General features: G+C 47.1%; 1 protein-coding gene and 1 long non-coding RNA gene across 2 annotated transcripts; both read right to left on the bottom strand.

Moving 5' to 3' along the window:
* Positions 1-211: 211 nt before the first annotated feature.
* Positions 212-1,411, bottom strand: LOC130266277 (uncharacterized). The gene is made up of 2 exons (XR_008842808.1): positions 461-1,411; positions 212-386 (listed from the first exon to the last, which is right to left on the bottom strand). It is a non-coding gene; the product is annotated as an uncharacterized LOC130266277 (long non-coding RNA).
* A 1,937-nt stretch (positions 1,412-3,348) lies between these two features.
* LOC130266274 (kinesin-like protein KIF20B) lies at positions 3,349-25,104 on the bottom strand. Its single transcript, XM_056515591.1, has 8 exons — positions 22,843-25,104; positions 20,909-21,057; positions 18,965-19,092; positions 18,214-18,367; positions 17,860-18,007; positions 16,302-16,450; positions 14,489-14,529; positions 3,349-3,463 (listed from the first exon to the last, which is right to left on the bottom strand). Exons 3-8 carry the CDS (start codon positions 19,090-19,092, stop codon positions 3,349-3,351), a joined length of 735 nt encoding a protein of 244 aa, XP_056371566.1. The 5' UTR covers positions 20,909-21,057; positions 22,843-25,104.
* Between the last annotated feature and the right edge of the window lie 435 nt (positions 25,105-25,539).

Genomic DNA, 25,539 nt, shown 5'->3' with positions numbered 1-25,539 from the left:
TCCCGGGCCTCTCCTCAGCCAATCAGACAATGCGATGGAGAAGTTTCAGCCAATCAGAGAGAGCAGCTCTGATGACTCACCGGTTGCCGGGCAGACCCGCAGCACCCAGTGTTCCCCACCTGGACCCCGCCCTCCCCGCGCAACCACGATCCCCCCGCGGGGTCCCCCCAAGTCCCTCCCCAGTCCCGCCCCACAATAAACGGGACCGGGGCGCACTGGGAAGCTTTATTGGGAACACTGGGAGCAGCTGGGCGGGGGCAGAGTGACAGTTGGGCTGGAGGGGACACTCGACCTCCTCCAAAATCAGCGCGGGGACAGAGCCGGGGATCCTGGCTGGATTCGAGGCCACGGGAAGAGGCTGCAGCCATTGTTGATTCAGGAGCTCTCTGGGCATAGGAAGGTGAGTGACACCGAGCTGGGGGCCCCAGGGGGAGCACACATGCTCTGGGACCCCCCTCACCTTCTTGCACAGGTGGAAGCCGAGCCTGAGCACCAGGAAAACAAAGCCTAACACCCATCAGCACCTGGCTGCGGGCAGCGTCCAGCAGCACCTCTGGGAGTCCACAGGGCAGGACCCCTCAAAACCTCTCACAGACACTCCAAGCCCCTCCAAGCACCCTCCCGTTCATCTCCAGCCCACCCAGGAGCCCCCAAAGCTCCTCCCAGTCTCTTCCCAGCCTCCCCAGGACCCACCAAAGACACTCCTGTCTCTCTCAGGATCCCATAACCCCTTCCCCGTTGCTACCTACTACCCCAGGACCCCCAAACCCTCTCCCAGTCCCTTCCCAGCACCACCAGGATTCACCAAGATCCCCCCAGTCTCTTCCCAGCACAACCAACCTCATTCCAACCCCTGATCTCCAATCCCTGGTGTTTTTCCATCCCCTCCAGGCTCACTCAAATCCCTTCCAGTTACACCCAGCACCCCCAAACTCCCTCCCAGTGCCCACCAGGACCCCTCGAACCCCATCCCACTCTCCCCAACATGCATACAACCCTTTCTCAGCCCTTCCAGACCCCTGAACCCCTCTCCCAGTTTGAACCAGGCTCTGTCAAACTCCCTCCCAGTTACTCCCAGCACACTCCAACCCCTCTCCCAGCCCCCCAGTGCCTCCCCCACTCCCTCCTGTACTGTGGGATCCAGGCCATGCCCCAGTGCCAGCTGAGGAGGTGTTCCAGGCTGACGTGCTCCACCTGGCAGCTGGAGGTGACCCCACGCTGAGGGGTTAGTGTTTCCAGCAGCACCAGGAGCTGGTGGGTCCAGCCCCACTGGGGACCAGGTCGGTGGCCACCACATGCCCTGAGAGTTCCTGCTGGCCCTGGAATCACCTCATCTGGATCTTGGCAGGGTAGAAATCCATCACAGAGCAGAGCTTGCAGCCAAGGCCGCAGGGCTGGTGCTCACAGCCAGCTTGGCCCCATCCCATCCCATCCCATCCCATCCCATCCCATCCCATCCCATCCCATCCCATCCCATCCCATCCCATCCCATCCCATCCCATCCCATCCCATCCCACCCCCTGCGGACATGCTCCCCCTGCGTCTCCCCTGGGGCTTGCCACACGGACACCTCAGCACTGAGCGCTGCCTCGGGGTGCTCTGTCTTTTGCAGGAAACTCTGGTGCTGTGAGTGACTGTCCACGTGCCCGAGTGGCACCACACAATGGTCTCTTATTCTGCCTGTGTGTTCGTGGCTCTGCTCTTCCAAATTTTCAGCACCACAGAGCAGATGCCACAGGATGCTGAGAACTTCTGGACAGTGTGCTGGGAGGAGCACCGCCTTCCCAGCAACCCCAACAGGTGCCAGTCACCCTGTCCTTCCCATGCCCTTGTGGCCAGGGCCAGAGCTCCCAGCGTGACCTGGCCTTTGCTCTGCACACAGGTTTGCAGTGCAGACCATGAAGGCTCTGCTTGCCTACTGGGCTGTGACAAGAAGCTGGTGGTTCTGGAGTGCAGGCAGGTCTGGGACACCCTGCTCTGTGCTGACACCCAGCACTGTGCAGTGGGGCTGCTGGCCAGGTGAGACCCCCTTCTCCCCGCTGCCAGCATTGGTGCCCTGAGCCCAGAGTGCCCCACACAGTCCCCGTGGTTGTGGCCAGAGAGCTTTGGCACCGAGAGACGGCTGAGCAGACTGGAAAAGGCTGGGAGAGGAGGAATCCCAGGAGCAGCCGCCTCCCCAAGGGCCCACGTCCCCTCAGAGAGTGCTGGGCAAAGGTCACTCTCCTCTGTGAGTCAGTCCTGGCAGAGGTTTGCCCGCCTGGCTCACGGCCTCGGTGCCTTTGTCCCCCTGCCAGGGAGATGTGCCATGGCTTGAGCCCCTTGTGTTCCTGCATCGCCACGCACCTGCTCAGCCTGCCCATCTGGGGGCAGCCTCGCTGGGATCTGCCGGCCCTGGCGCTCTTTGTGGAGCTGAGCCTGAGGGCCAGCGCTGCCTGGCTGAGCTGCCTTCCAGCTCTCTGGCCTCTGGGAGCCGCAGCCGCCTGGCACGGTGCGCACCCGGTGCCGCTGCCTGGGCCTGGCCCTGGGCGGTTCCGCGCTCCTGCCGGCGGGTCCCTGTCACTGCCCTGTGCCTTTCAGGTCCTGCAGTGTCTGCACTTGAGCAAACACGGGCACAGTGCCCTGTCGGTCATGTCCAGGCAGCTGCCGAGCGAGAGCAGGGACGGGCTGTGCCTGGAGCTCAGAGGCCTCATGGTGCTCAGCAAGGAGCCCTCACTGGTGAGAAGGCAGCAGTGGCTGAAGCTGCACTGGCAGCTTGGGGCTGGGCAACACAGTCCCTTGCACTTGCTTCGGATTCGGCAGCTGAGGCAGCTGCTCCCAGCTCTCCTGCCTCCTGCTTCAGCTGCCCGAGTGCCTTGGCACAGGCCTCTGGCCTCTGAGCCCTGAGGCAGCTGGGTGGGGGTGCAGGGCCAGGGCCCTGTTGGTGCTGCAGCCCTCCAGGGCTTCACAGCACAGCCTTGTGTTGCACACAGAGCGGAGGAATATGCGGCCTGTATCAACACCTGGTGGAGCATCTGGCTGATCCAGATCGAGAGATGGTTGGGATGACCCTCTCTGTGCTCGCCCATATGCTCCAGGAGAAAGACCTCAAGATACCCAGCGCCACTGCCCCCAAAGCTGGCTGAGCCACTCCTGCCACACTTTGAGAAAGTAAGGCTCTGTGCCCACGGGCACTGGACACTGCCCGGAAACTTTGTGCCCTGGGCAGTTTTGGGCCTTTGCCCCCCTGAGCCTGGACTAGTCAGTGCTGAGCTCTTCTCCTTTCCTAACTTTATCTACCAACAGATTTACAATTTATTTGTAAAGACAAATGTAACATTCTTCTCAGAAAGAAGGAGGAGCTGCAGGCCCTCAGTGAGAGTGAGTGAGAGCAGCCGCCCTCGGGGCAGCGGGGGCCGCCAGGGGCAGCTGCAGGTGCCGGGCACGGAGCTGCAATCGCTGCCCGGGCTGCAGAGGGCTCTGCTCCCTGTGCGGACGAGGGGAGATGGAGCTGAGTGAGCACAAATGCCATCAGCCCCTGGGGCCAGCAAGGGCTGGGGATGGGAGGGAAACCACTCAGATTTGTCGTGGCCTCTGCAGTCAGCCAGAAAGTTTGTTCCTATAAGCTGTGAGTTTCCTGTCCCCCTGCAGACATCATTCCTTAGAGCCAGAGCTGCCTGGCAGCCACCCTCAAACTTCTCTGAGCATTTTCCTTGTGTTCACCTTTGCTTTCTTTACTTTTCCCTCGTCCAGATTTCTTCCTATTTCCCATCTCTGTTCCGTCCCCTTCAAACAGCCCATCCCTGCTTGCCCTTTCCTCTTTAGCCCCACTCCCCATTTCATTTCCTGAACTGGCACCATGGGAATGTGCCTTAGGGAGCAGGATCATGCTACAAGTGCTTCAGGAATTGTCTGCAGGCTCCTGCAGTGCCTCGTGCTGCTCCCTTGCCAGAGGCACCACAGGCCATGGGGGCACATCTGGGCTGGTGTGTCTGGGTGTGGGGTTCTCTGTTCTGGGCAGTGAGGAGGGGCTGGAGAGGCTCTGCAGGACTGACAGGATGGGCTTTGGGGCCTGTGTGGAGAAGCTGAGGGACCTGGGCTGCTGGACCTCTTGAAGAGGAGGCCCAGGGCTCATCCTGCAGCTGCTCCAGGGCTGGTTTCAGAGAATCCCAGAATCAAGCAGGCTAGAAAAGTCCTTGGAGATCATCAAGTACAACCTGTGCCCTGATGCTATCTTGTCTCTCTTGAGCCTCTTCCATGACAAACAACCCCAGCTCCCTCAGCTACTCGTCAAAGGATTCGTGTTCCATAACCCTCACCAGCTTTTTTAACCTTCTCTGGACACACCCCAGCACCTCCATGTCTTCCTTAAATTGTGGAGGCCCAGAACAGAATGAAGAATCAAGGTCCAGCCTCAGCCATGCTGAACACAGGGGAAGAACGACTGCCCTGGTCCTGCTGGCCACACCATTCCTGATCCAGGCCAGGTGCCATTGGCCTTCTTGGCCACCTGGGCACACTGCTGGCTCATGTCCAGCCTGCTGTCCATCAGTGTCCCCAGGTCCCTTTCTGCCTGGCCACTCTCCAGCCACTCTGTCCCCGGCCTGGAGCTCTGCAGGGGTTGTTGGCCAAAGTTCATGACCCAGCACCTGGTCTTGTTAAACCTCACCTTGTTGGATTTGGGCCCTGGATCCAGCCTGTCCAGGTCCCTCTATTCGATCCACACTCACAGCCAGCTTGGTGTCATCACAGTTCTGTATGGCCCTGGAGTGTCATAATGGTCTCCATGATTCCATGAGGCCGCACAAATTCATGAGGTGTGTCAGGGTCCACACCACATGCGGAGTCCTGATAGGTTCTTTTAGGGATCTCAAAGCGCAAGAGACACAACAAGGGACAAAACCAGTTTACTTTTGCAAAAGATGCACTTTTATTTAGTGCCAACAAAATGCGATAGAGGGACGGAGAGAGAGAGAGACAGAGACAGAGAGAGAGAGAAAAAGGGGGTTGGGATTATAGCTACCAGACGGGCAGACGATCTTCGTGGAACCAGCCAATAGATGTCCGTTGCCGTCCGGGGAGATCTCAGGGGTCTTCAGTTTGAGGGTGTGTTTTATAGTCTTTTCCAAGGCGTCGGGCAACTGGCCAAAAGGGAGGAAGATTTATGGACTATTGTATGTGGAGATCGTTGCTCAAAGAAACAGGTGGAAACAGGACGGTCAGTCCTGCAGCAGCCTGCATAGGAGCAACACCCCGTGACCAGTCCATTGTTCTCACACCTGAGGGAGCAGATCGCCCCTGGTTGGGATGGGCACCACCTGAGAACAGTCACTTGGCATTCTTCTCTTCCCTGGCCAGTGCCTTTAAACTGCAGTTCTTTAGGCCTCAGGCGAGGGTCGTTGGGCAGAACAAACGAGAGGCTCAAAGATGGACTCTTACACCACCCCGTGACCAACGAGTGTCGCTGAGGATCTTCAGCAGTGTGATGTTGTGACGATGTAGCATCTTCAGGACCCGTCATTGGTAGCATATCCCGGAAAACAGGGACAGAAAAATCAGGGATAAGAGGGAAAGAGGTAAGGAAAAGGAAAGAAATAGACACAAAATTAATAAATTAAAATAATCACAAGAAATTGATTGAAAACCAATTTTTTCATAACAATTTTGAAAAACAATTTTTCAAACAAATCAAACAAATCAGAATCATGACAAATTGAAAAACAATTTTTTCAAACAAATCAGAATTATGACAGATTGAAAAACAATTTTTCAAACAAATCCCGATTATATTAGTTGAAAACTTTCAAACAATCAAAATTAATCAATAAAATAACTTTCAAACAATTATTAAAGCAAATCAATCAATAAAAAAACTTCCAAATAATATTAAAGGAAATTAATATTGATTATAATATGTTTAACAAAATTGATTAAAACAATTGTTTTTGTAAAACCATTTTCAAACAAAAAACTTAACATTATTTAAAACGAATAATACCAATCATACAAACACAAAAATGTGAATGATTTTTTTTTTTTTTTTAAATCCACTGCTACATTTTTTACAAACACTAAATGACAAGCAGTTCTTAAGCATGCAAATCCATTGCTCATACACCCCAATAGCTCCTTTGGATAACTTTCAAAGTTACAGACATTCTGATTTATGTCTAAGCAAATATCTTGAGCTCTGATTGCATTACTTCTACAGATAAACCCTTGTTGTTTCCAGACCATGTAAGTTTCCAAATTAATACTTTGTTACTTTTCACCGATTTGACAGGCCCATTCTCTATGCTCAAAAGGATAGAGAATAGCTCCATCATGATTTAGCCCTAATGCAGTGATAGGGAATATTGAATGTACGGAAACATTACATATGGTCAGTGCAAAGGCTGTTGCTGTGCTTATGCTAGGGTAGTAGTTTCACTAGGATTGGAATTCTTTTTCAAAATCATGAACATTATTCCAAATTATTCTCCGAATTTCAGTAGAAAAAGTGGTTTCCTCCACTTCTCGTATAATTGAGGCAGCAACTGACTGCATCCACAATTGAACCTGGACACAGCAGAGAGCTAAAGAAATGTTAGCCAATTTATTCATTAATACTTCTAAATCAATACTATTCAAAATTCCCAATCTTGTTCCCACAACACCGGTTATGTCTCTTGTTTGTTTCTTGAGAGGATCCTCCTGGTTTTGCATTGGCAATTTGACTTGTTTAAAAGACCATGCCGAATTAAGCAATATTTGTTGTTGGCCAGTTTTACCAAATTACCTAAGATCCAATTTTAAAGATTTTCAGGCTCAGTATAACCGGTGGTTGGGTAGTAGGTGTTATAACATTAACATCAAGTTCCCCTCAGTATTTTATATTGTTTTTACCACACATAATTTCATAGGAAAATTGTACAACAGTTCCATTTTGATTTTGAATCTTCACAAAATATACAGGTTCGATGAGGGATTCAGCAATTAATCTTCATGTTCCATGGTATTATTCTGTGAAAAGTAAACACAACAGAATCTGCCACAAAGAGGCAGGAGGTTAAAATGATGGAACTATTCAGCATGTAATGCAGACTGGAATTCTGTTAACTTCCCAGTAATTTGCTGCCAAAAAGGGAGCCACTCTGTACCTCCTTTAAACACAGGATAAGAATCAGTGTAGTTGCAGACAAAGGAGGCACTCCGCGCTTCAAACTGGAAAACATTCCAAATAACCATTAGCAACCCAACCCAAGAGCCACTCCGTCCCCCAGCAATAATTTGTTCTGCAGAAACAACATTAGTGAACAAAAAATTAGTGAACAAAAATTGTTTGGGGGAGAGAGCAGAGGCTACTTTAATTACCGAGGCAGGTTTGTCATAGCTGCTACCCAAGCTCTCAGTTTCTGTTATTGCCAGATTTTTTACAGTTCTTTCTGTTACTGAGAATTTCTGGGCCACCCCGTCAGGGGGGGCAGTCCCAGTAGTGGCTGTCTTCAAAAACTTCACTTCCTGAGAAGGTGTTTGCATTTTCCCTGAGGCAATTTCAAGTTAGGGCTTTCCAAATGGGAGATTATTTTTTGTTGGGTATCCCCCACTACTTCTATTTCATTTCTTCCCACAAGGGTATTATCAGTATATTGACAAACAGCCCTATTGTCAGGTTTGGGTTTTTGGTTTGGCCGTACAGGGGAGTTTTGCAAGTTCTGTATAACCGGTTTGAGCCCTTCTTTGGCACCAGAAGGAGGAGGGTATTGTTTTACATTTACAGGTAATTGCATAGGTGATTTATAGCCAGCAGTGAGTTTTATTTCATGTATAATTTGCAAGCAAGCAGCTTTTTGAATGTTTTCTAGGAGTTGGTCGGGTGTACCAACTAAAGCTACAAGGTCTCCCCTTTCCAAAGGGTTAAGCCCTGCTGCCCAATAAACTGCACGCTGAGTTGGGGACCATAAGTTACGTTTGACTTCTGTTGTTAAGAAACTTCCATGTCCCCAGTACCCACTAGCTGCTTCTTCTGATAATTCAGTAGCAGTGTACAGGATTTTTGTAGTGGTTATTTGTGGGTCAAAATTCTCATAATTGATAAAACTGTATTCTGTTTTAACCAAAGGTCTCAAGCTAGGGCAGCAATATTCCCCACTATTTTTCATCAGAGTCAGTTCTTTTTGAGGATATAATAGATTAATTTCCTTTTCCTCTGTTTCTTTTGGTAAATCAGTGTGTTTTAAAGTGTTGGTGTGTTCTTGTCTTAGGGCAGCTCTTAAAGAATGATTCTCATCTCTTAAAGAATGAATCTCATCTCTCAAAGCATGATTGTCATTCCTTTCTTCATCTAATTGTTTTTGCAAAATTTCCACTAGATTTTGTAGGGAGTCAATAATTGTTCTTTCTTCACTTCTTCGCGTAAAGCGAGTTTCTACAGCTGCCGTAAGACAGGCCCCCAAAACTGAGCAGAGAATGGTCTTATTTCTGCCCAGTTTGAATTTTGTTTCATGTTGCAAAGAATGTATCTTATCAATCACATTTTCTAAATTAAACCAGTTACTGTATGCCCAATCTTCATCCCCTTGGGAGGCTCTGGCTTTGTACTTAGCTAGCAAAGCATAAAAAGCATTTTTATCTTCTTCAGACATTTTTACGAAGGGACTAAAACCACTCTCAGGGAGGCACACTTAAAATTACACAAAAAGCACAGCTAAAACTGTGTTTCCCTTCTCGTCCCTGGAGCGGGTGAAGAGACCACACTACTTGGGAGGTACTACCTTAGTTACAAAACAGCTTGTCTCTTTGCGATCCCAAGTAGTCAACAACAAAACAACAAACACCCAGCCTTTAGCTGAGGACAACCCCTTTCTTCCCTGCCTGGGTTAGGGGTCCAAAACAAGAAAACACCCAGCCTTTAGCTGAGAACAATCCCCTTTCTTCCCTGCCTGGGTTAGGGGTCCAAAACAAGAAAACACCCAGCCTTTAGCTGAGAACAATCCCCTTTCTTCCTTGCCTGGGTTAGGGGTCCAAAACAAGAAAACACCCAGCCTTTAGCTGAGGACAATCCCCTTTCTTCCCTGTCTGGGTTAGGGGTCCAAAACAAAAAAAAAAAAACACCCAGCCTTTAGCTGAGGACAATCCCCTTTCTTCCCTGCTTGGGTTAGGGGTCCAAAACCACAAACACCCAGCCTTTAGCTGAGGACAATCCCCTTTCTTCCCTGCCTGGGTTAGGGGATCAAAAACTGCCTGAGAGGTTCTCTCCTCAACTACAACAAGAAGTTTAACAGCACATACACATCAAAAACACAAGTCCCATCTTTTGCACAGTTGAGATCCTTTACAAAAAATTCTCTGATAACTGAAATGGAGTTGATTCTCCACCTGGGTCTGTGTGCAGATTGCAGGAAGAACCCAATACCACCTCCCTTGCTTTCCAACACTGTTCAGTCCTTACAGTACTGACAGGCTGGGTGCGGCTGAAATGGCACAGGTCTTCCCCTGGTACAAAGTGCACAGAGAACCCCCAACTCCTCCAGTATCAGGGAATCCTGTCCGTGACGCCAATTAAATGTCAGGGTCCACACCACATGTGGAATCCTGATAGGTTCTTTTAGGGATCTCAAAGCGCAAAAGACACAACAGGGGACAAAACCAGTTACTTTTGCAAAAGATGCACTTTTATTTAGTGCCAACAGAATGCGATAGAGGGACAGAGAGAGAGAGAGACAGAGACAGAGAGAGAGAGAAAAAGGGGGTTGGGATTATAGCTACGGGCAGACGATCTTCGTGGAAGCAGGCGAGGTCTGTTGCCGTCCGGGGAGATCTCAGGGGTCTTCAGTTTGAGGGTGTGTTTTATAGTCTTTTCCAAGGCGTCGGGCGACTGGCCAAAAGGGAGGAAGATTTATGGACTATTGTATGTGGAGATCGTTGCTCAAAGAAGCAGGTGGAAACAGGACGGTCAGTCCTGCAGCAGCCTGCATAGGAGCAACACCCCGTGACCAGTCCATTGTTCTCACACCTGAGGGAGCAGATCGCCCTTGGTTGGGATGGGCACCAACTGAGAACAGTCACTTGGCATTCTTCTCTTCCCTGGCCAGCACCTTTAAACTGCAGTTCTTTAGGCCTCAGGCGAGGGTCGTTGGGCAGAACAAACGAGAGGCTCAAAGATGGACTCTTACAGCAACCAACGTAGACGTTCTCCCGATGGGGAGAGGAGGTACACTCCCCGGGCCGAGCTATGGTTTTTCCTGCAGGATTCTGGAGAGAACATGAGGAGATGGGATGGAAAGCCTACGGCTGCTCTGGCACGACGGGTGAGGGATTTGAAGGAAGGCAAGATTGAAAGCGGAAGTTCCATCCGAAGGAGAGCCGCTCCTGTTGCCCGTACCCAAAGTGCCAAATATGACAGTGATAATGACATGTCTGACCCTCTCGAAGGAACTTCTAAGATGCATGCCCCAGGGAAGAAAGATAAACAGGCTTAGAGGGGCCCTGCCTCTAGCCAGGGTGAGGCGAGGGAAAATCGTGTCTTTTGGACTGTGTGGATTCGGTGGCCTGGCACATCGAAACCACAGAAGTACCGAGCTTTAGTTGATACAGGTGCCCAATGTACGATAATTCCATCAAGATATGTGGGGGAAGAATCCGTTTCCATCGCTGGTGTAACAGGTGGCTCGCAGGACTTCACCCTGGTGGAAGCTGAAGTGAGTTTAACTGGAAGGGAATGGAAGAAACATCTTGTTGTGACTGGTCCAGAGGCCCCATGCATTTTGGGCATAGATTACCTTCGGAGCGGGTATTTTAAGGATCCAAAAGGCCTGAAGTGGGCATTCGGGATAGCGGCTGTAATGGCAGAACACATCCGCCAATTGAACACCCTGCCTGGACTGGCTGAGAATCCCATTACAGTAGGACTTCTGAAAGGAGAAGACCAACGAGTACCAATTGCCACTTCAATAGTACATCGCCGGCAATATAGAACAACTCGAGATGCTGTGATCCCCATTCACAAGATGATCCGTGAGCTGGAGAGCCAAGGGGTGGTTAGCAAAGCCCACTCACCCTTCAACAGTCCCATCTGGCCTGTGCGAAAATCTAATGGAGAATGGAGACTAACTGTGGACTATCGTGCCTTGAATGAAGTGACTCCACCGCTGAGCGCTGCCGTGCCAGACATGCTGGAGCTGCAGTACGAGCTGGAGTCCAAGGCAGCAAGGTGGTATGCCACCATTGACATCGCCAATGCGTTTTTCTCCATTCCTCTGGCCGCAGAGTGCAGGCCTCAGTTTGCTTTCACCTGGAGGGGCGTGCAGTACACCTGGAATCGACTGCCCCAGGGGTGGAAACACAGTCCCACCATCTGTCATGGACTGATCCAGGCTGCACTGGAAAAGGGTGAGGCTCCAGAACATCTACAATATATTGATGACATCATCGTATGGGGGAACACAGCAGCAGAAGTGTTTGAGAAAGGAGAGAAAATTATCCAAATCCTCCTGGAAGCCGGCTTCGCCATCAAGAAGAGTAAGGTTAAGGGACCTGCACGTGAGATCCAGTTCCTGGGAGTGAAGTGGCAAGATGGACGGCGTCAGATTCCTACTGATGTCATTAACAAAATTACAGCTATGTCCCCACCTACCAACAAGAAAGAGACCCAAGCTTTCCTAGATGCCATAGGCTTTTGGAGAATGCACATCCCTGAGTACAGCCAAATTGTAAGCCCTCTTTACCAGGTCACTCGCAAGAAGAACGATTTCCACTGGGGCCCTGAACAACAGCAAGCTTTTGCCCAGATCAAGCAGGAGATCGCTCATGCAGTGGCCCTTGGCCCAGTCAGGACGGGACCAGAGGTAAAGAATGTGCTCTACTCTGCAGCTGGGAACCATGGTCTGTCCTGGAGCCTGTGGCAGAAGGTGCCTGGTGAGACCCGAGGCCGACCCCTGGGATTTTGGAGCAGAAGTTACAGAGGGTCTGAAGGCAATTACACCCCAACGGAGAAGGAAATTTTGGCCGCCTATGAGGGAGTCCAAGCCGCCTCAGAAGTTATTGGTACGGAAGCACAGCTTCTCCTGGCACCCCGACTGCCAGTGCTGGGGTGGATGTTCAGCGGAAAGGTTCCCTCAACCCACCATGCCACCAGTGCCACGTGGAGCAAGTGGATAGCCCTCATCACTCAGCGTGCCAGAATCGGGAAACTAAATCGTCCTGGGATTCTGGAAATAATTACAAACTGGCCCGAAGGTGAAAGTTTCGGTGTCGCGGATGAAGAACAAGAACCAGTGACATGGGCTGAAGAAGCTCCACCGTACAACGAGCTACCGGCAGAGGAAACACGCTATGCTCTATTCACTGATGGCTCCTGTCGCGTCGTGGGGATGAACCGGAGATGGAAAGCAGCTGTATGGAGCCCCACACGACGGGTTGCAGAGGCCACTGAAGGAGAGGGTGGATCCAGTCAATTCGCCGAACTCAAAGCTGTCCAACTGGCCCTTAACATCGCAGAGAGAGAGAAATGGCCAAAACTCTATTTATACACCGATTCCTGGGTGGTAGCCAATGCTCTGTGGGGATGGTTGAAGAAATGGAAAAAGGCGAACTGGCAGCGCCGAGGAAAACCAATTTGGGCTGCTGAAGAGTGGAAAGACATCGCTACTCGATTAGAGAAACTACCTGTAAAAGTTCGCCATGTAGATGCCCATGTCCCCAGAAAGAGAGCCAATGAGGAGCAGCAACATAATCAGCAAGTAGATCAAGCTGCAAGAATAGGGGTGTCGAAGATAGACTTAGATTGGGAACACAAGGGAGAATTGTTCCTAGCTCGATGGGCCCATGATGCCTCGGGTCATCAGGGCAGAGATGCCACCTACAAGTGGGCACGAGACCGAGGGGTGGATCTAACCATGGACAGCATCTCTCAGGTTATCCACGACTGTGACACGTGCGCTGCCATCAAGCAGGCCAAGCGGGTGAAGCCCCTCTGGTATGGGGGGCGGTGGTCCAAGTATAAGTATGGAGAGGCCTGGCAGATTGATTACATCACACTGCCTCAGACCCGCCAGGGCAAGCGCTATGTCCTGACCATGGTGGAAGCCACAACCGGATGGTTAGAGACGTACCCAGTGTCTCATGCTACAGCCCGCAACACCATCCTGGGCCTGGAAAAGCAGGTCCTGTGGAGGCATGGCACCCCTGAGAGAATTGAGTCAGACAATGGGACTCATTTTAAGAATCTCATTAACACCTGGGCTAGAGAACATGGTATTGAGTGGGTGTACCACATCCCTTACCATGCACCAGCTGCAGGTAAAGTGGAAAGGTACAATGGATTGCTGAAAACCACCTTGAAGGCATTGGGTGGGGGGTCTTTTAAGAACTGGGAACAACATCTAGCAAAGGCTACTTGGTTAGTTAACACCAGAGGTTCCATCAACCGAGCAGGCCCTGCCCAGTCTGACTCCCTTAATATAGTGGATGGAGATAAAGTCCCAGTGGCCCATGTTAGAGGTCTGTTAGGAAAGGCAGTATGGGTTAATCCTGCCTCGAGTACAGGCAAACCCATTCGTGGGATTGTCTTTGCTCAAGGACCAGGATGCACATGGTGGATAATGCAGGAAGATGGAACAACACAGCGTGTACCACAGGGAGAACTGATTGTAGGATGAGACAGAAAGACATATGTAAGTGTTGAAGGTCTGAGTAAGTGAAATGAGAGGAAATGTGTAAGTGATGAAGGTTTGCGCAAGTCGGATGAAAGCTTTACGTTGTAGTGAGTGGGTGTATATCCCAATCGTGTGTAACGTTCACGATGTGGGATAAGGGATGGAATGTCCTGGGTTGGTATTTTGTCTGCTCCTCTCCCGCCCCCACACCTCGCTGTCTGCATGGAGCTGCCGCCGGTGCCCTTTCTCCCTCCTGGGGGGGTGGTGCCCTGGGGGCTGGGCTGCTTGGCTTGCCCGGCTGCCCCGGCTGCTGCTGCTGCTGCTGCTGCTGCTGCTACCCCGGCCGCTGCTGCTGCCCCGCTGCTTCTGCCCTATTGCTTCTGCCCCGCTGCTGCTGCTGCTGCCCCGGCTGCTGCTGCTGCTGCTGCTGCTGCTGCTGCTGCTTGCTGCGCTAGCTACCCCGGCCGCTGCTTCTGCCCCGCTGCTTTTGCCCTATTGCTTCTGCCTGCTGCTGCTGCCCCGGCTCTGTCCCGGCTGCTGCCTTCCCCTCCCCCTTCTCTCCTTCAGCTCCAAGACCTGTACCGGCTCCAGACGGGACCTGAGCATCAGAGACTGCCTCCGGAGCCTGCCCAAGAAGCTTCTCGCCCTTCCCAGCAGCGACCGTCTCTCACTTCGGTGAAAACAGTTCTTTTGTCATCTGGGATTGTACTTTCCTGTTGCTGGGAAGTGTTTTTTTCCTTGTGTTTGTTAATAAACAAGTTTTTTCCACTTTTCCCCCCGAGTAAAATTCTCTCTGAGCCCAGTGGGGGGGAGGAATTGTGAGGGGGGTTTAGTTTGGGGGGCTCCTTTGGAGGCTTTTCCCCAGTTTTGTCCTAAACTTGGACAGATCACTTTCATTCTCTTTTGGTTCTACAGAGATCTGAAAAAGATGGATTAAAAGACAATTATTCAGCATTTCTTCAGAAACAAATGACATTCACTTTACAGACCTGTGTGCTCAACAGAATAGTTTTTCCCAGAATCTGTTTCCAGAGTTTACTTGAATCACTCTGGTGAAATGTAGTCATTCACTGAGAGGGTGGTCAGTCAGTGGGACAGATTAGCCAGGGAAGTGGTGAAAACACCATCCCTGGAAGTGTTCAAAAAATGTGTGGATGTGGCCTTTGGGAATATGGTTTTGTAGAGTTAACTCAGTGGTGTTGGGTTAACAGTTGGCTCAACGGCCTTGGAGACTTTTCCTTAATAATTCTATGATTCTATAACTCTTTTTTGTCAGGGGTATCCAGGATAGACAGACAATCTTAGTGCATCATAATAAGCAACACAGTTCCATAAATATACAAAATCCCATTTTTGCTGGAACAAATATCAAAGTCCAAAGAAAAATATCATCTGAATGCAGCTCTCACTTCTAGTCTCTAATATCCATTTTGTGATACAGGAAGAGTTCAGAAAACATTTAAGCTTAGATTTCTCTAGCTTTCTCTGACTTCCACAGGATTCAGTCATTCACCCTTTCTTTCACTTCCAAGCTTCATAGCTCATTTTTTTGCTCAGCACTTCTGTCATTTTCTTCTTCCTCCTATGGACAGCATTTTGGGTTCTGCTGCATCCATTCATACAATTTACAGGAAATTCAATAGGCTACTTTAGTATGGGCAAATGCTTATCATAGCAGAGGGAAGAAAGGATGAACAGAACAAAGAGATGTACTTCCAACAGAGCAGAAGAATGCTCAGCACTACAGTTACTGCCTAAACCATAAAGCTGGATTTCTGAAACAATACATGAAAACCTGGCCTGCAAGACTCTTAGACTGGTTTAGAAAGAGAAGTAAAACACATCCAGAAGGCTAATAGACTGTGCTTTGAAAAGCATGGATGTATCCACATGCTATTATGCCCAAATATCACCTGGGCATAAATGGAATCGAAAAATACCTTTTGTGCTCACCTGTAAAGTTAATTGTATGTGCAGACCTTTACTGTGTTTCAGTCATGCAATTCCAAATCTGTAGTTGCCTTACTGGTCTCTATTTCTATTTCTCCCTTTATGCTAAACTTAATTGAAGTGCAACTACTGGAAAAACAAATTAGGACTTCACTGCTGTAGCCGAGAAAAAGCTGCAGACACCACAACTAAGGTATCTTAGTAAGGTATCTTAGAGGGGAAGGCAGCAGCAGCCAGGGCAGAGCCGGGGCAGCAGCAGCAGCAGCGGGGCAGAAGCAATAGGGCAAAAGCAGCGGGGCTGGGGTAGCAGCAAGCAGCAGCAGCACAAGCCAAGCAGCCCAGCCCCCAGGGCACCACCCCCCCAGGAGGGAGAAAGGGCACCGGCGGCAGCTCCATGCAGACAGCGAGGTGTGGGAGCGGGAGAGGAGCAGACAAAATACCAACCCAGGACATTCCACCCCTTATCCCACATCGTGAACGTTACACACGATTGGGATATACACCCACTCACTACAACGTAAAGCTTTCATCCGAACCCAGATGTGAAGGTATGTCCAAAGAAAACAGTAGAAAGAAAAGACCAAGAGGAATGGTTAAGTAGAATAAATATATAAGTCGGTATTTTCAAACCTCTTCTGCAACTCAATTAGACCTTCAGATTTGTCTTTTTTCCCCTAATAGTTAATTTTAGGATTACAGCAAAACATTAGTGTGGAGAAGAAGGGAATCTTCATCACTTACTGAAGAACCAGGGCTATCCAGAGGGCAAGAAATGTCAGTCGTACGCAGCCTTCTTTTAGCTCGCTTTGGCCTGAGAATATTTTCATTTTCTTTGACATTTTCTGGTTCTGTAGTTTCGGGAGAGCTTATTGTCTCAATAAGCTTCTTGGCTAGAAGACAAATTTTATTATAAATACATGTGATAGTTTTGTGAACCTCAAAATTAAAGATCAAAGTAGGCTTTATTAAAACAGTTTAAAAATTAAACTAGTGTAGACCAAAGTCCAAATAGAACAATTCAGAAGTGGTATTTGATTACCAGTTTCCTGTAGCTGGAAGCAGTTTTCTATATCTTCAGGTGCAAAAGCTTAAAGGACACATTAAATATTTAAATTAATGTGCTTTTATACTATTTAAATTAAATGATGTGCTACTTAAATAGCACATTAAAAATCAATTAGGATTCAGATCTCACCAAAATCTCACCTAAAGACTACTAAGTTGAACAACAGGCTTAACTTTTGTGCTGACAGAAGCACAGTGTACAGTCAATTTTTTCTATACCTTTTTATAGTTTTATGAAACTAGTACTAGCTCTATAAAGAAAAGAGTATGTGCACTAGAAAAAAATTTTAAAATAAGAAACAAGCAATACTATTATCCAAAGAGTGAAACCATACAGGACATGGTAATGAAGGTTACAAAGCAGAACTCATCTGCTCAAATTAAGTATTCAACTTTTAAGTGGTCTGACTTTGGCTTCCATTGATAATAATAAGTACTGTCCTCCTGGAACCAATATGACAAACATAGAAATGTTAAAACATTTCACACAGTTATTATCTAAACTGTATTATGTCAGATAATTTAAAATGTACTCTGTAGCAGGACAAGCTTTCAAGTTGATACAGGAGTTTATTTTAACTGTCCACCAAAATGACCAACTTTGTTTTAAACAAATAATGTCTTTCAGAATTAAATACTGGTGAATCCTGTGCTAATTTTAATTTTTTTTAAAAGCACAGTCACAGTAACCCAGAGATCACTCTTACTGTAGGAAAGAATAAAAAAACATATCCTTCAATGGAAAGTCCAAGTAATTAATCTTCCCCAAGGCTATACCTAAACTTAACAAAATCCATTAATTGCTCTATATTCAGTTTAATGAAGCCTTCCAAGTATTTTCATTAGTCACCGGCTTTCACATTCCATAGAATTAATGTACATCAAAAAACGTTAACCAAGTTTCCACAGCAACAAGGGATTGCTGTGAACAAGGTAAGATTTGGAGTTTGGATTCAACCCTTGAATTTTTTAGAGCAGCATGACAAGTTTCTAATACTGCCTTCAGATGTAAGTACGTACAGAGTAACAACATTTTGGGTTTAACAGTTATTATTGCTTTTACGATAAATATGCATATATTTCACACTTCATCTTTCATTCCACCTGGTTTATATTTCACACTTAACCTAAGTTTTAGAATAATGTGGTCCTCACAACCAATATAATCTTTTCTTCTCTGCCATTCTAAAACGGCCAGAGAACAGGAAATAAGCCTTATTTAGAGTGTACAAACCTTTAGAGTAAATAACAGTACTGGAACTTTGGAAAAAATTGCCAATTTTCTGTAGTCTCCCTTGTTTCTTCTTAGCTGACTTTTGATTTCGAGTAGAATCCTGCCTTCTTGAGGGGTATTCTTTTGTAACAGATTGTGAAGCAGCCATCTGTACAGAAATACAGGATCATTGTTTAAGCTGAAAATTGACTTAATCCTCAAGTTTCATTTAATTTTATTGTACTTCAATGTTATTTTCAAGCTGACACATGGAGTTTCACTACAGACACCTTTGTTCAATTTAGTAATGATATCACTATACCAATCACAACAGTTAGTTACTAAAAGGGATATTTAGGGCAGACATAAAAATACCAGAGATGCAGCTTGATAACTGAAAGGCCCATCTTGTGATTCACTTCTTTCATCTGCATTTTCAGTGGAACTACTTGCATGCTCCTTGAAGATTTCCAGGAATTGTTCAGAATTTTCTTCTTCAAGATGTGCTCGTTCTTGAGCAAGGCACTCTCTAGAGTAGAAAAAAATCAAGTCAGCTAAAAGCTAGCCATGACAGAGGCTAAAAAGTTATTAGCACAGTTGCCTATAAACAAAGATTCTTGCTTCTTTATTTTGGCACAACAAAACAATACACTAAACAATGCTCCTTCCCTAAACCAGAAGTATATTTCACACATGCCAGAAGAATAAGAGGGATACAAGTACACATTATGGAAAGCACTTAACCAAAAATATTTTTTCTAAGCTGCTTGAGACAGTATGTTTGGAGTATCACTAAAACAGAAATGAACCGAAGAATTTGTACATGTCACTCTTTCTACAACTTACCAAAGCAACTCTTCCCTTAGAAAGACTTCTACAGGAAAAAAACATTGCTTGCAAATTAAACACACACTCCTACCCATCCCACATGAAAACCAAAGTTTTCTAAAGAGCATTTTTCCTGCACTCATAATCCAAACAGAAACCAACATATTAACTGATGCGGTAGAAGATCAGATCCCACAGAAGATTGTGGTCTCTTACAACCACGAGAGATTTGAGAAATAAGTAAATTTACTCTCACTTTCCTAACAAGTAACTTTAAAACTACTTAAAGCCAGCTTACTTGAAATCCGCTTCCCGCTGAAGAAAATAATGCATCACTTCTTCATGAATTTTCATTTCCAGCAGTAAATTATTTTTCTTTTCAGTAATAAGTTTGTACGTCAGCTCTTCTACCAGATTCACCAGCATCTAGAATTACAATTAGTATTATGCTTTTCACAAAGAAATACTTTCCCACAAGTGAGATTTTTTTTCCCATTTCTCAAACACTACGACACTTTACTCTGCAGCTGCAAAAAGTTTTTCTAGGTCTTTTATTAGCTTATTCATAAACAGAAGGATTTATGAGTAGATTGCACTACCTCTTTGGTACTAACAGAGCAATTTAGGTTTGCACAGAGTGGGTATTTCCAAAGAGCACAAAGTTTATAACAAAATTCCTAATGTTATCTTTAATGACAGGCTTAAGAGCCACAGAATTTGGCCTTTTATTTTCCATATGTCCCTTTTCGGGTATTAATGAAACCTCCAGGAAATGGTCTCCTAGTCCTCTGTTCTCCTACTCCTTCTCTTCTCCAGAAATGACTAAAACTGCTGTTTCTTAAAGAACAGTGTCCAGAGTTTTCTTGTGCATAAAATAACAAAGGAACAATCTTGTGTTGCTCAAAAACAAGTAAAGTCTTCTGTATATTGACCATAGGATGCCAAACCAAAAAAAAAAAAAAAAAAAAAAAAAGGCAAGATGGAGGAAACCAGAAGAATACATTGTTTCAAGGCCCCATGCTATACTAATTCGTAAAGTAGCAGCCCTGGCACATATCATGTATTTTTCTTTTGATATAACAACGTTCTCTGAATTTTCCTGCACTGCTTCTTTTAACATATTGCACTGTTCCTCCATCTCTTCATCACATTCATACACATCTTCCAAGATAGTATCTCTTTTCCTTGGGATTGGCATTCTACTGACATTAAGCAGTGATGAGTCTCCTGCTGATTTCTGGCCAAACGACAGATCTTCAGGAAGAACAGATGTGTCCATAACTAAAACCTACCCAGAAAAAAATCAAGAACAAAAGCTCCACTGGCACTTTGAAGACCTGCTGCACTCTCCTGTAGGTCTCTTGAGCAGAGCACTCTCCCAGCTTATCTACCTATCCTCTGTTCAGAGTCACTACTTAGACCAGTATCCAGCTAGAGTAGAATTTGTCACCTTATAGCCTAACCCTTCTTTGGATCCCAAGAACACCAAGTTTCATTAACTGATAACCTACAAGGGGCAGATTGTTAATTTCCTATACTTTGAGTTTCCAGTTATATTACACAAACAACATACTACAAAATCTATTTCTTTAACAACTCTATAACCATTACAGCCTGCTCCTTTTGGTATTGCACTTAACCTGCCCAAACTCCAAAGGCATGGACTTAACTGTCAACAAAACTTTTCCATGGCTTCCATTAAAGCTACAGCATCGATCCTCCACACACATCTTCCAACTTTGCCAAAGTTACATCACTGCACTTACTCCTCCTCTGCTTCCACCTTCCCACTGAAACCTCTGTGAATGTAAAGACTTTTCACACTCTTTAGTGCTTAATCTATTTTATCAGTACTTCAGATGAGCAATATTCCAAGCTAAGATAGCAGTAGTATATGGGACAGCTAGAAGTGAGAGCATGTTGTATCTGCAGCAGAAATTTACCCAGATCTCAGGGAAATTCTTCCAAATATAGTAAGTCTCTTATTACACTGGATGTTTCATAGGAATCACAAATTTTCAGTAGATGCTTCCACCCCCACACTCCAAAGAAAAAAAAAGTCCCAATAAAGTATTTTTAAAAGCTCTAGGAGATAAAGCTCAGTCTGTTGTAATTAGAAATATGATTACAGTATAAAACAAAAATCCAGTAACTAAATTCATATTTCTAAAAGTGAGAGAATCTGTTCTTTTTAATGCAAATCAAAATTACTGATCAACAAGATAGACTAAACCACACTTACTTTTCGTGCAATGCCTGAGAACTTTAGCACATTGTGTGTTTCCTCATATGCTGATGTTCACTATCATATACACCTTCCCTTCTCCACTGAAAAGCCTTGAAGGAAATGAGTTAGCTTACTTTGCCCGAAAGGGTATGTGCCGCTGCAACCTTTAAAAGACAAAAGAACAGATGATCAGAAGTTTAGTAAATTTCAGTCAGCCTGAAGACTTAAAGTTTCACTCTTACTATGGCACTAATGGCAAGGGTGCTTTAAACATAAATTTAAAATTTAAATTTTTTCCAAAGCTTCTTTGATAAGCCAAGCTCAGAACAAGTAAGTAAAATCACTAACATCTGTGATAGCATGTTTAAAGGATGTTATAATTTAAATGATTTAATTAAAAAGCAAAACAAGGCAAGTTTAAAGATAACTTCACTACATCAACAAGACCACAGTATAGACATCAGAAATCTCTATTTTTTTCCTACCAAAAACTTAAATGTTACTATACAGAAATACATGAAAATAATCAAATAAGTTTCAAAACATTTATTCTCTGCCTATAACTGAAACACTCAAATATTATTTCTTATTTATGCATATAACCTTTATAATAATAATAAAACTTCAGAAAATAAATCACTGGGTGAAATTTGGGATAATTTTGGGTAAATTGGAGGTGATTTTTATATTAATTCTGGGCTGAATTTTGGGTGGTTTTGGGTGATTTCTGCCCCCAGCACTGCACCTGCCAGGACGATTGCTCCTCCTCCAACTGCCTGTGCAGGCAGCTCAGCATCTGCTGCTGGTACAACAAGGTGAGGGGGGTCTCCAAAAACCCCTGGGAAAAGGGGGGACCCCAAATCCAAAAACACCCCAAAAATACACACAGAGCACCCCAAAAACACCTGGGAAAGGGGGGGGACCCCAAATCCAAAAACAGCCCAAAAATAGAAACACAGAGCACCCCAAAAATAACCTGGGAAAGGGAGGGACCCCAAATCTAAAAACATCCCAAAATAGACACAGAGCACTCCAAAAACCCCTGGGAAAGGGAGGGACCCCAAATCCAAAAACAGCCCAAAAACACCTGGGAAAGAGGAGGGACCCCAAAAAGAGACACAGAGCACCCCAAAAAATACCCTGGGAAAGGGGAAGGACCCCAAAATCCAAACACATCCCAAAAATAGACACAGCACCCCCAAAAATACTCTGGGAAAGGGGAGGGACCCCAAAATCCAAACACACCCCAAAAACAGACACAGCGCACCCCAAAAACCTCCTGGGAAAGGGGAGGGACCCCAAAATCCAAACACACCCTAAAAATAGACACAGAACATCCCAAAAAATACCCTGGGAATGGTAGTTGAGGAAGATTCCACAGATATCAAAGGAGCAGCTGGGTATATCCCTAAAAGGCAGCTGTAGATCTGAAATACCTTGGGAATTAGAGAGACATCAGTGAGCCACTTTTGAGTCCAACTGTTAGTGAAGAACCCTGTTCCAGAGAAATGTCAGCTTTTCTCAAGGAAGTTGAGCAGCAGGATATCATGGCTCATGTAGCTGGCAGGTATGAAGCAGACAAAGTGGGACATTTGTAGAGATTAACCCTGTGACTCACTGATGACAACAGGATGAAGAACCCATTTGATCAGACTCTGGGTCTTAGTAAGAAATGAAGAGGCCTCTGTTTATTATATTAGGCCAAGTTGTTCCTTGTCAGGTCGTAGCAGCTGCTTGGCAGCAGGCACTGCTGTAACTTCAGCCCATCACATCTGGAGGCAGCCCTAGAAGTGCTCTGCACCTCAGCTGGTGCCAGAGCACAGGGACACCCAGACACCTTCTTTAGACCCGTGTGTGCCATAAACTAAAGGCATCTCCCCAAACCAAGCTATCCAACCCAGCACTTAGCACAGAATATGTCACTGCCAGGGACTCCTCGGCATTCCCACCTTCTCTAAGAGATCCCAATCCCCCTTTTCCAATGCTCCCATCCTGACCGTCTCCCAAAACCCGTGGGGATTTCTGCCAAGCCTGCTGGTCTACACGAGACCACGCCTCCGGCGGGGGGGGTGCAGGTCGCCGGCATCCACGGCGCCGGACCGCAGCGATGGCGGCGATCCGTGCCGGCCGGGAGACATCATGGGAGCCTCTGGCACTGCTGAAGACGCAGGAACGGTGGCACCAGCCGTCGTCAGCGCGGCAGGACGCGGCCGTACAGACGAGGTGGGGGGTAACATCGTCCCGAAACGATCGGCGGGGGAACCCGGAACTTCCGGGATCGCGGAACTGAACGTTGACCGCCGCTCAGGGGGCGGCACTGCCGCCCGCACGGCCGGCGGTGTCTGCTGCCCTGCCCCCGGGGGCGGGCCCGCAGACGGTACGGGGCCCGCCCCCACGGCCGGGCCGCCCGCGATCCGCCGCGATTCCGCGGAGGTGGCAGCCGCGTAAGGCAGCAACGCCGCGCGCAAAGCCGCTGACCGACCTGTTGCGGCCGCCACGAGTAACTGCTCGATAACATCGATCGGGATAACGGGCGTTTGGGCCGCTTCTGCCGGCCATGGAGGGGCGGTGGGTGTGGTGACGTCAGCGAGTGACTGTCTCTGTTCCCGTTGCGATCCCGCCCCCCTGGGGATGAATGCCTCGACGTGCTGCGGAGCGGCTGGGGGGGGGTCGTCCCGCGCTGCTGGTGCTTTGTTCGTCTAAAAAGTATTTTGATCGAGGGCCCGGAACGTAGTTATTAAACAACAAATGCTTCGCCCTCGGGGGTTTTTGGGGGGGCGACTCCGGCTGCGGGGGTTTTTCCGGGTACCAGTCAAACTCGTCCCCGCTTTGTCCTGTTTCGCTCCATTCAGAGTCTGATTCCCCCTCCATCAATTTTACATTGATGGTCCCCCAGGTTTTTATTATAGAAACAGCTGAGGGTTCCCCGTCACATACAGCTTCATACAATCGATCCCCTAGTTCTCGCCAAGCTTTTTCAGAGAAAGCCACGCCTTCGTCCTCAGGGAATCCTCTTTCTTTTGCCCACTCCAATAAAGTTACCAAGTCCTGATCTGGGATTGGGGCATCCAAGCCTTCAAGAACGTCCCTCCATAGTGAGAGTATGGTTCGTTCTTGCTTAGACTGCTGATTCCCCATCATCCCGGAATTTCCCACCTAGCCGCTATGCTGGGAGGGAGGGGGGAAAGCGCAGTACCTCTCTCGCAGGGAAGGAGAACAGTCCGCGGCTCTCCCCGTCCGGGCTTGATCGGCGCTCGGCTCCGCGGGCTGCGGGATCTCTCGGCCTGGCGCTGAGGGGCTCCGCGGGCTGCGGGACTTCGCTCGCCGATCCGAGGCTCCAAAGCCGGTCCCGATCGCGCTGCTCCAATGAAAGGCGATCTCGGTGGGACCTCCAAATGTCGCTACCCGCGATGTATTTCGCAGAAATAACGACACGGACTCCTTTAGCTAGGTGGCTAAAGAAGCGGTTTATTGAACTGCGGACCACATTCTTATAGCGTGTTCCGCAAACTACAAACAGAACAGCAGTCTATTGGATAATCGAAGAAAACAAAACTTTCTCACAAACCGTGAGAACTGTTTATCATTGAAGCACAGGTGTTAGTATTGTTATTAATTCCTTTTTATTTTTCCCCAGCGTTATCACCCTGGGAAAGGCTCAGGCTGGAACTGAGAAACTGTCTCAGCCTGGGAAAACCTCCTCTGCATGAGAGAGAAACTGTCTCAGCCTGGGAAAGCTTCCCTGCCTGAGAAATGTTTCAAGCCCTCGCCATTTTGAGCCTGAGGTTTCAATGGCATCCACACTAACCTTCATAAATGAGCATATATACTAGCTGTTTTCCTGAAATGTAGTTAAATAGTGTGCACTTTCCATAGCAGTTCAATTCTTCACTTCATGCATTCACAGCAGGCAGAGCTCTCACACAACTTGTGTAAGGAAGGGCTTAGTTCAAATGAACCGTGCTGCTTCCTCTGAAAGATACAAAATTATGGAAATGACAGATGCAAAGTCATAGTGTTAGTGTAGAAACACATAATCACAGGATGATTATATGCAGGTGCTTTTATTGAAGAGCTCTGGGAATCAGGGGTACAAACCCAAATCTGACTCCGACATGGATTCGAGATGGACATGTTTTTATACCCTTTTTGTTACATAGCTATATATTAATTATTAAACCCATATTGTTCTATTGCATACATTGATTTTATCCAAGCATGTATTCTTGCTGTTTTCATCAGGACCCCCCAAACATCCTTTCTTATGATTCTTGTTACAATTCCATTGTTTCTCATGATTCCTATTGTGATTAAACAATAATTATATTCAATTACCAAACAATCATTATATTTAACAATCATATTATTTATGATATGATGATTTCACAGGTGTAGACAAAGCTCGACGTTCATTCCCAGGGCTCAGTTCCCTTTCCCAGGCCTACCAGACCCAGCTTTTCTTTCCACCCCCTGAATCTATTGCATAAAATTCCCCTGTTTTAGAAAAATTTTAATCCTTCGATATCACTATTACCAAGACCACAAATATTAGCTGATAGAATAAATCATACTGCACGTGGATAATCAAGAGATTTTACAATGCACTCTAAACAATAACAAATCTTCAATATTGAACTATGTTGCTG

Source organism: Oenanthe melanoleuca, unplaced genomic scaffold (genome assembly GCF_029582105.1).
Source record: "Oenanthe melanoleuca isolate GR-GAL-2019-014 unplaced genomic scaffold, OMel1.0 S008, whole genome shotgun sequence".
Classification (NCBI taxonomy): domain Eukaryota; kingdom Metazoa; phylum Chordata; class Aves; order Passeriformes; family Muscicapidae; genus Oenanthe; species Oenanthe melanoleuca.
The sequence above is the reverse complement of the archived record's forward strand: the minus strand, read 5'-3'. Positions and strand labels throughout refer to the sequence as shown.